The sequence below is a fragment of the Piliocolobus tephrosceles genome, chromosome 6, assembly GCF_002776525.5.
Source record: "Piliocolobus tephrosceles isolate RC106 chromosome 6, ASM277652v3, whole genome shotgun sequence".
Lineage (NCBI taxonomy): Eukaryota > Metazoa > Chordata > Mammalia > Primates > Cercopithecidae > Piliocolobus > Piliocolobus tephrosceles.
In genome coordinates, this window is record NC_045439.1 from 145,077,767 (window position 1) to 145,088,599 (window position 10,833).

General features: G+C 55.1%; 1 protein-coding gene across 1 annotated transcript; it reads left to right on the top strand.

Annotated features, from left to right (window-relative positions):
- Window positions 1-982: 982 nt before the first annotated feature.
- NR2E3 (nuclear receptor subfamily 2 group E member 3) lies at window positions 983-9,482 on the top strand. The gene is made up of 10 exons (XM_031935731.1): window positions 983-1,083; window positions 2,047-2,191; window positions 3,193-3,304; window positions 3,906-4,032; window positions 4,189-4,292; window positions 4,383-4,604; window positions 4,761-4,936; window positions 5,828-6,074; window positions 6,451-6,556; window positions 9,157-9,482. Exons 1-10 carry the CDS (start codon window positions 983-985, stop codon window positions 9,287-9,289), a joined length of 1,473 nt encoding a protein of 490 aa, XP_031791591.1. The 3' UTR covers window positions 9,290-9,482.
- Window positions 9,483-10,833: the final 1,351 nt, after the last annotated feature.

Below are 10,833 nucleotides of genomic sequence, written 5' to 3' on the forward strand. Positions count from 1 at the left end.
CTCTCTTCCTGGCTCTTTCTCCTCTGTAGCTCTCATTTTAAAAGGAACCGCATTCCTGAAATATTTTTCTTTAGATGGATCTCAATTCGTGAGAGAAAAAAAATCTTTCCTTAATGTTCCCCCCCCCCCCCGCCACCCCTCAGCCCCATCTCCTTCCCTCATAGCCACGTTCCCTCCCCACCACCAGGTCTCCTGAATCATGTTCCCTCCCAGGGCAGCAGCTCCTCCTGCTGCTGAAACTCAAGGAGGCGGCTGCCCCTCCTGGGAGGGTGTCCTGGGGCAAAGCCGAGTGCGGTGCCAGGCCCAGTCCGAAATCCTCATGTGCATCCCCAGCCTCCTCCACTACTCACTAGCTGTGTGGCCTGAAGCAAATTGCTTAACCTCTCTGACTCTGTTTTTCCTCACCCATGAGTTGAGGCTAGTAAGGACAGCTCCTTTACAGGCCTGCTGTGAGGTTTGAAGGATCTGTGTAAGAACTCAGCATGCTTGCTTTCTGCATGACACGGAACACTTGCATGGTGACGCCACCATTGGTGCTTCCTCCCCGTCCCTGGCTCCCGCGACAGCGCAGCACTGTCCTGAGTTTCCGTCTCATCTCTGATGCGCCTTTGTCATCAGCTTGTCTTTGGCTGCAGCCACCAGAGTCTTAGGCCCTTGAGCTCAGCCTTAGGCGTTTTCAAACCTGCACGCGTTTGCTCCAGGCGGCTCCCCAATCCTGGGGTTGCTACCTCGGTGCAGATAAATTGGGGGTGGGTTGGTCTGGGGCACGTGGAGCTGGACTCCACAGTGGAACTGATGTGAAGTGGTCGTGAAAGCTGTGAGTGTGTGCGAGACTGCCCGAGGAGAGAGCGGGAAGGGCTGCTGGGACCAGCCTCTGGGTACATGGAGGCGATGACAAGTTCAAGACAAAGACCCGTGCTCCAGAAGAGATGGGAAAGAGCGGCTTCGGGAAGAAGGCAGTGGCCAGTCATTTTCATGGAGGATGCCCTCAGCTTTGGTCTTAGGTGGAGCTGGAGACCTTGTCCTGAGGGGCTTTTTGGCAGAGGAGGCAGGGAGGGGTGAGGACGGAGGAGAGGAGGACAGGTGAGAGCACCCGGCCCGGTGGCCTCGATCTTCTGAGGCCCCAGAAAGCGGATTACCCTGCAAAGCCCCTCGAGCTGACTTCCCAAATCCCCAATTGTGCTTCTCTGTCACAGGGAGGGTTAACCCCACTTACATAAGGGCTAGGCCCCACCCCCTGTCCCCTTAACTCCGTGATCCTTCTAGAAGCTTCATGCTCTGCCCGCTTCCCCTTGGGGTCTAAGGCTGGACCAACCCCACCCCAGATCACCCAGAGGTGAGCTCTGGTCTGCTGGGGACAAGTGGTCCCTTCCAGGACAACATGGGCTTTCAGCTCTGTCCCGGGCAGAGAGGGGGCTGGCAAGTGGGCTGGGGGCGGAGGAGCAGGCAAGAAAAGGCTGCTGAGTGTGATCTTCTCAATAACCCCAAGAATAATAACAATATCAACTGCACGCACCATTTATTAGGTTCTCACTGAGTACCAGACGCTGAAACATGTTTCCTGAACCACTGTCTTTAGTTCCCCAACTATACCCATAGGACAGGTGCTTTCCTCATCCTGTTTTACAGGTGAGGAACTGAAGTTTGGACAGGTTGAGTCGCTTTCTCAGGGACACAAGGCTGGCTGGTGATGGAGAAGGGACTTGAACCTGGGTCTGCCTCTGCTCTCTCCACACTCCCTGCAGGGGCCCGGGGCTTGCTATAAGACAAGGATGTCAGATAGGTTCCTCCTTGCCTCTCCTTCCCACAGGAGCAGAGGCATCGCTGGGCCTGAGCTGGGAAGGCTGGGCCTGGGGGCAGTGCAGGGGCTGGTGTGGCAAGAGGCCAGCGGAACTGTGAGGCTGAGTTCAAGGGTAAGGGGAGGCCTCCTGAGAGCCCGTGGCCAGGCTTAAGGTGGCTATGTCCTCACCGGCTCTTGTCCTGCAGGCCTGACTCTCCGGGTGGGTGAGGAAAGAGCCTGCCAGCTCTTCTTCTGCTCCCTCACAGGCCTGAAGGAGACCCCCCAGATGGAGCTCCGGGCCTCTTTCCTCCAGGCCAGCCTCAGACCCTACGGGGGACAGTTCTGGGAGCATCCTCTGTGCCAGGCGTCTGGGGACTGCTAGCCTTCTGGTGGGGGCTGGATCCTCAAATTGTGAGCCTGGAGCAGTCTCTTTCCAAGGGATTGGAGTGAGAAACTCGGGGGGCAGAGCCAGAGCTACCTAGGACCCAAGGGGAGTGTCTCAGGCAGGACCCGCACAGGCACAGGCACACACTGGCCACACACTTGCTAAGCAGCTCAAAAGAATTTAAAGTCCAGCCAGGCGCGGTAGCTCACACCTGTAATCCCAGCACTTTGGGAGGCTAAGGCAGGCAGATCACTTGAGGTCATGAGTTCGAGACCAGCCTAGCCAACATGGCAAAACCCCATCTCTACTAAAAATACAAAAAGCTTAGCCAAACCTGGTGGCACGCGCCTATAATCCCACCTACCCAGGAGGCTGAGGCAGGAGAATCACTTGAACCCGGGAGGCAGAGTTTGCAGTGAGCCGAGATCATGCTACTGTACTCCAACCTGGGCGGCACAGCGAGACTCTGTCTTAAAAAAAAAAAAAAAAAGATTTAAAGTCCTTGAGAGAAGTGGAGTCCATACATCTCTTCAAGATGTGGCATGGAATGGTGAACGTCTGAGCACACAGGGCAGGAGGGCCCCGGGGGATGTTGGGCAGCCCAGGAACCAGCATGGGGTAGCAGGACTGAGCGGCTCCAGGGCACCTTGGTAATGCTGCAGGTGTGGCCGACTGATCCCCTGTGGAGACAGTAAAGATTAAGAGGATCATAAACTGCATCCAGCGGCTGCCCCGGGAGAAATCTCCTCAAGCCAGAGCCTCTGCTGTGAGGGGCTTCGGAACCTTGGGGCAGCTCCTGAGTTCAGACAGAGTTCAGGCAGGAAGACAGAGAGGCGGAGACGCAGAGAGAGACAGAGACAGGGAGAGAGACAAAGGCAGAGGGGGCTGCCACAGAGAGGTGGGAGCAGAGAGAGAAGAGAGACGGGGGCAGAGAGACGGAGGTTCATGGACTGAGGTAGAGGCTGGGCCCGGCTCAGCAACCCAGGCCTCCCACAGGCAGGCAGAGGCTGCCCTGGAACCCACCAAGACCAGAGCAACAGCTCCCATGAGCTCCACCGTGGCTGCAGCTGCGCCTGCAGCTGGGGCTGCCTCCAGGAAGGAGTCTCCAGGCAGGTGGGGCCTGGGGGAGGATCCAACAGGTATGGCTTCTCCTGGAGGTAGGGTCAGGTCTGGGCCCCTGGGGAGCAGGATGAGGGCCAGAGGTTCCCAGGAACCATGGAAGGAGCCAGAGCAACTCAGCCCCAGCCCCACCGGCTGTGAGCAAGGGTGGGGTAGCCTGCGGGCAAACCCAGAATCCTAGAAACACACTGGGGAGGGGACGGGGGTTGGGGGTGGGCAGGCTGCAGAGCCAGGACAGGACGGCCCAGCGGATGGGGAAGGAAAGAACAGAGAAGCGCCCTTAGGGCTTAACAGCCCAGAGGTCCCTAGTGGTGTTGACAAGAATGTTTCTGTGGGAGGACGGAGCCTGAAGCCACCCACAGAGAAGGGATGGGAGCTGGGGAAGTGGAGCCAGGGCTTGGACTCTTGCTGAAAATTCCGCTGAGGGAGGAGAGAGGGCAGGGAATGGGGCTGGGGGCTGGGGTGTGGATGCACAGTGAGGGAGACACTTCTCCGGATGGAAGAGTCACGCGTGGGTCGTTCAAATGCGGGTGGACGGGGCCTGAGGACTGGGAAAAGGACCTGAGGGACGGAGGGGAGCGTGCGGCCCTGCCCCCGCCCAGCCCTGCCCCTGCCCCTCAGGCGTGAGCCCCTCCCTCCAGTGCCGCGTGTGCGGAGACAGCAGCAGCGGGAAGCACTACGGCATCTATGCCTGCAACGGCTGCAGTGGCTTCTTCAAGAGGAGCGTGCGGCGGAGGCTCATCTACAGGTGAGGGCGGTGGGCCCTGCTGGGCTCCTGCCCCTGAGGGGTTCTGGGGGGGTGAGGGGGCGTTCAGGGGAGGAGGGGCTTGGGCAAAAATGTCCAAACCCATGGTTCAGGACCTGGGAGGGACACTGACCCCCGGGGTCTCGTCTTCGCCTGCAGGTGCCAGGTGGGGGCAGGGATGTGCCCCGTGGACAAGGCCCATCGCAACCAGTGCCAGGCCTGCCGGCTGAAGAAGTGCCTGCAGGCGGGCATGAACCAGGACGGTGAGGCAGGGCGCTGGCCCGGGGGGACGTGACAAGAGATGGGCAGCGGGACTGGCTGGCGTGTCGTTCTGACCCTTCCTGCCTCCCCAGCCGTGCAGAACGAGCGCCAGCCCCGAAGCACAGCCCAGGTCCGCCTGGACAGCATGGAGTCCAACACTGAGCCCCGGCCGGAGCCCCTGGTGGCTCCCTCGACCCCGGCAGGGCCCAGCCCAAGGGGCCCCACGCCCATGTCTGCAGCCAGAGCCCTGGGCCACCACTTCATGGCCAGCCTTATAACAGCCGAAACCTGTGCTAAGCTGGAGCCAGAGGATGGTAAGTGGGAGAGCGGCTGAGAGCACAGCAGGCTTGGCTACCCGGGTCACAGTGGGGCTGCAGCGCCTGCCTTGATCCTCACTTCCCCGGGCCCCAAGCACTCCCCGCCACCTCCTGAGAAGCAGATGCTAAGATCACAACCTCCTCCTCCAACAGCTGATGAGAATATTGATGTCACCAGCAATGACCCCGAGTTCCCCTCCTCTCCATACTCCTCTTCCTCCCCTTGCGGCCTGGACAGCATCCATGAAACCTCAGCTCGCCTGCTCTTCATGGCTGTCAAGTGGGCCAAGAACCTGCCTGTGTTCTCCAGCCTGCCCTTCCGGGATCAGGTACCGACCGACCGGCCTGCCTGCTGGGGAGCTAGGCTGGGCTAGGGTCAGGCGGCCCACTCGAGTCACCCAGACAGGGCACACACATCCCCATGCCAGTATGAATGGACGTGCACACAGCTTGGATGGTGATGGCTGGGGACACACACACCTCTGAGCCAGCAGTGGCCGGGGTGCATCTCAGGGATGGTGACAGTGGGGGTGCATGCGTCTCCGGCGCAGGGATGATGGTCAGGGTGCACCCCTAGGAGATGATGGTGGCCAGGGACCCACAGGGCCCAGGGTCTTCTTAAGTTCTGGAAGACCCTCAGGCCCTGCAAACATTCCGTGGGTGACAAGTGACCTCCACACCCTGAACAGCCTGAGTGGCTGACTCTAGGCCCCCTTGGAGCACAAGTGCCTGCGATCTCAGGGCTTGCATTTTAGTCCAGTCTCTCTGGCTCTGGGCCATCCCTCTCAGCTTCTAAAGGGCAAGCAGATCTTTCGGGAAAACGAGGAGGAGAGGCACGAGGAGGGTCTGAGGCCCTCAGCCAGTTTGTGTGCTGGGGTGGAGCAGCTCGGAAGAGTCAGGCCACGCCTCTTGAATACACTCAACTTAGGACACTCTTGAGGCAAGTCTCTGAGGCTGCCCAACTTCAGATGATTCTGGGCGTTCCTAAATGTCCCAGCTGCAGCGCCGGATGGAACCCAGACGGTGTCTCGGATGGTAGGCGGCTGAGCCAGACGGTGCCAAATCCCAGAGCTCTGGGCCCCTGGCTGATGTCAGGAGAGCATTCTCGAGGCCCAGGACAGCACTTCTATTCCTTGGGTGCCTGAGATGGTGGCAGAGCCTCCGGACTGAGCCAGAGAAGCTGTGTGTCTGCCATAACAGGCATCCCTTTCTGAGCACAGGTGATCCTGCTGGAAGAGGCGTGGAGTGAACTTTTCCTCCTCGGGGCCATCCAGTGGTCTCTGCCTCTGGACAGCTGTCCTCTGCTGGCACCGCCTGAGGCCTCTGCTGCTGGTGGTGCCCAGGGCCGGCTCACACTGGCCAGCATGGAGACGCGTGTCCTGCGGGAAACTATCTCTCGGTTCCGGGCGTTGGCGGTGGACCCCACGGAGTTCGCCTGCATGAAGGCCCTGGTCCTCTTCAAGCCAGGTAGCTGAGTCTCCGTCTAAGCCTTGAATGGGAATTCTGGTGACTTCCCTGTGCCTCTCACTCTCCCTGCACCACCCACATGTGTGCAGATGTGTGTAGGCCTCAATCCTGGGCGGCGGGAGGAGAGGGGTGAGGCTGGACTCCCTTCTCCTTGGGGCCACTCCTGGTTGACTGTGAGGGGACAGGGCAGGCTGGGAGCCCCTGGGAGACCCTGAGCCACCACCAGAGCCCGTCGTGGCTCCCCTGGCCCTGGCAAAGCCCACCCCACAGGGCCCCACACCCATGTCTGCAGCCAGAGCCCTGGGCCACCACTTCATGGCCAGCCTTATAACAGCCGTAAACCTGTGCTAAGCTCACTGGTGCTGCTTCTCCCCAGAGACACGGGGCCTGAAGGATCCTGAGCACGTAGAGGCCTTGCAGGACCAGTCCCAAGTGATGCTGAGCCAGCACAGCAAGGCCCACCACCCCAGCCAGCCCGTGAGGTGACCTGAGCATGCGTCCGTCCACTCATCTGTCCCTGCCCTCTCTACCCTTTGCCCGCCTCTCCCACGCCCTCCCAGGGCTCACTGATTAGACAGCACAAGGGTCTCAGTTCAGCGGCACACAGCCAACATCTACTGTGTCCCAGGCACAGTACCAGGTCCCAGGGGTGGGGACCAAGATGTACATAAGACAAAGCTACTGCCTTCTGGAGACAACCAGCAGTGACTGCACTGAAGATGCAAACTGCCCTAGCCAGGTACTGAAGGTTGCATGAATCTGCAGGAGACAGAGACCCTTTGGCATGGGAAGCATAAAGCAGAATTGGGAGGGACTTTGGGGAGACAGGGCTGGACTTGAAAGGAAGAAGAAGTCTAAAAGAAAACATCATTTGCAAAGGGAGAGAGGGGCAAGCATGATATGTTGTTAGGACAGGAGCCCACCTTGAAGGTATAACAGGTTCCTGCCAGTGAGAAATGGGGAGAATAAGCCAGAAAAGTACGCCAGGACCAGTCCGTTCAGGACTTTGAATGCCAGCCAAAGGCCATGTCTGACTTGGGAGGCAGAGAGCAGCTACTGAAGGTTTCCGAGCAGGAGTGTGTCATACACAGGGCTGGACCTCACGCAGACGGGCATGGCCATGGGTACAGAGGATACTACTGGGAAGGGGGTGGCAGCTACTGCCACCTTCCAGGTGGTTCCACGGAGTTCTGATCTTTGGGCATGGCCGGGGGAGTGGAAGGGAGACTCTAGGAGTTGGAATGGGTCAGACCCAGTGTTTGGGTGAAGGTAAGGAATGAGGGAAGAGGAGCTCTTTGGGAGAAGACGTTGTTAAAACAATGAAAGGGAAAGCCAGGAGGAAAGACGGTTTTGAGGGAAGATGACAAGGTGTTTTGGAGGTACACTGAGCATCCTGTAGAGATGCCAAGCACATGGATGGCCCTGGCTAGGTTTGGAGGAGAGTTGCTGCAGGCTGAGTGTGGCTGGGCGAGGGTAGGGCAGGAGCCAGTGCTCTGGGACTATGCTGTTTGGCCCAGCGTGGGCAGTTGTCATGGAGCCTCAGCAAGGTTGGAACACTTGGCCTTCAGGCATCTACTGGCTATTTTAGACCATGTTATCTGCATTCTTTGGGGCTCCCAGCAGTTTCTTTCTGAAGAAGTGAGCTAATATGGGCATCCTTGCATCATCTCTAATCCAAGAAATGATTACAAGGAGAAGAGGTAATTTCCTTTTAAGAAAAGTCACAGTATACAAAGTATATGCCACACAGCACAGGAAGATTTGTGCTGCTTATGAGCATAGGGAGAACGCTGCTACTACTAAGACTTGACTTAGCATCTGAAGAGTGGGCATCAGAGACATTCAGAAACCAGCAGCCTTTCTCTGCCAAGTTTCTGTTGGAACCAGCCCCCAGAGATGTCCTGGCATATTGGTTATGTGTCAAATTTCATAATGCTGATTAAGATTTCCTATGCCCCTTCTATAGTGGTTCATTGCCTACTACAAGCAGATTGAGTGTGAAGATAGTGGTTTGGGGTGCTCTAATCCAGCCAATTATTTCGGTTTTTAAAAACTGCAACACCCAGGAAGAAACACAATTACCATCGCCCCCTGATATGCATGCAGACACCAAAGTGAAGTTCCATGAAGTTATTCCTACCCTTACCTTGTACAATTTACCTGACATTTCTATTTTATTTGTTTAGAAAAGGCTGATTGTGACCCACTGAATTTAATTTCAGACTCACTAAGTGGGGCAATACCTGCAGTTTGGAAAAAACATTCTCTAACTGACTTTATAGTTATGTCTTCTTCCTCCCACTCTTTAGATCAGAAAAACAGAAGCAGGGAAGGCAGATGGGAGGGGTATATGACTTGCTCAGTGCTGCTCACTTGGCACTAGCAAGAGAAAGGAAGGCCTTAGTTTGGCAGAGCAAGTCCAGCAGATCACTGAGTGGTGGGGAAGGCTTCCCGGAAACTCCTGGTGAGGGGAGCTTGGGGCTGCCCAGTGTGGAGTAGCCTCCTTGAGGCTGGGCATTGACCCTAGCCATCAGACCTACCCAGGGAAGGTTTGGTTCCCCCATCTGTCTCTTGGGGCTTCACCATCTGTCTTTTGTGTTGTGGACTCCTGTCTTAGCAAATAGTTCTTTCCTTTTTTTTTTTCTTTTGAGACGGAGTCTCGCTCTGTCGCCCAGGCTGGAGTGCAGTGGTGCGATCTCGGCTCACTGCAAGCTCCGCCTCCCGGGTTTACGCCATTCTCCTGCCTCAGCCTCCCGAGTAGCTGGGACTACAGGTGCCCGCAACCACGCCTGGCTAACTTTTTGTATTTTTAGTAGAGACGGGTTTCACTGTGTTAGCCAGGATGGTCTTGATCTCCTGACCTTGTGATCTGCTGGCCTTGGCCTCCCAAAGTGCTGGGATTACAGGCCTGAGCCACTGCACCCGGCCTGAATGCGGCTTTTCCTCGAAATTCCTCCTGACCCGCTCTGGGGACCTCATCTCTCCTCTGCTTCCTCCCTTGCCTTTCCTGGGAGGGCACTGCTCCAAGGACTAGTGCTCAGAAGCTGGTTGTAAAACTGATGGCGTCCTCTCTCCTGTTCAGGTTTGGGAAATTGCTCCTGCTCCTCCCGTCTTTGAGGTTTATCACTGCGGAACGCATCGAGCTCCTCTTTTTCCGCAAGACCATAGGGAATACTCCAATGGAGAAGCTCCTTTGTGATATGTTCAAAAACTAGTGGGGGTGGAGGTGAAATGTTTCCAAGCACTCTGGAAAACAATCTACTGAAACGAAACATTTGCCTACTCTTTGCCCCAAAAATTCCTCGTAGGTGTGTGTACCCAGCAGAGATGCCCACTGAAAGATATTGTAAGAATATTCATAGCAGTTTTATTCATAATAGCCCCAAATTGTACATTGATGGTAGGATGAATTAACAAATTGTGGTATATTCATATAATGAAAAATAAGAAGAATGAATTATGGATACATGTGGCAACACGGGTCAACTTCACAGACATAAAAGTTGAATGAAAGAAACCAGGCAGAAGTTCCATTTATGCACAGTTCAGGAACAGGCAAGACTAATTGACAGTAATAGAAGTTGGAATAGTGGTTACTTCTGGGTGGCAGGGGATTGATTCAGAGAGGGCCCATGGGAGCCCTCTGGTATACTAGAAATGTTGATTTTGATCTGGGCAGTGGTTTCACAAATGTATTCATAGGTAAAAATTCATTGAGCTGTGCACTTTACTGTATTTTGTTAGACCTCAATAAAAAAGTCAAAAAAAAAAAAAAAAAAAACCCCAGAAAAATGCGTGTTGTCAAGGCTCTCCCTTTGAGGACACTGAAGGAATGAGTGCAAGGTCTTTGAGTTCCATCTGGGTTCCACTCCAAGTCAGAGACCAGGTGCAATGAATTCAAGCCCAGTGGATCTCCCATAGAATTCAACCACCCAGCTTCTCTCCAGATGGCATCCCATCACCTGCAGCATGTCTCAACCTTTATCTCCTATCTCTCTCATCTCCTTCCTAAGTAAAGGTGAACACCCTGCAACTCAACATAAGGCAGCTACAGGTGCTTTTTGTGAAAGGGACTCTTCATCACTTCTTAGGTCCTTATGGAAAGATACAGCTCAGACAACCCTCATCATTTTCTTTTTCTCTCTTTTTTTTTTTTTTTTTTTTTTTTTGAGACAGAGTTTCGCTCTTGTTGCACAGGCTGGAGTGCAATGGCGCAATTTTGACTCACCACAACCTCCGCCTCCCAGGTATAAGTGATTTTCCTGCCTCAGCCTCCTGAGTAGCTGGGATTGCAGGTATGCACCACCATACCCAGTTAATTTTGTATTTTCAGTAGAGACGGGGTTTGTCCATTGGCCAGGCTGGTCTAGAGCTCCTGACCTCAGGTGATCCACCCACCTTGGCCTCCCAAAGTGCTGGGATTACAGGTGTGAGCCACTGCACCCTGGCCAAACTTAATCCTTTTTGAAGATAGACCCAGATGACTGTGAAAATAATATTTTAACACATTAACATAGATCGGGCAATGTATATATTAATAGCAGGCAGTGAGGTGGGCGCTTTTAAAATTGCCATTTAATCCTCAGATTAACTCTGAGGGAAGGGCTAATTTTCTCCATTTATAAATGAAAAAACTGTTTAGAGAGGACTCAAACCTTGGTGTGACTCTACCTAATGCTGCTTAAGTCTGGCACTGCCTCTTTCCCACTCCCCCTTCACTTTTGGAATGAAAGACTGAATATTTCTGTCGCATTTTCTG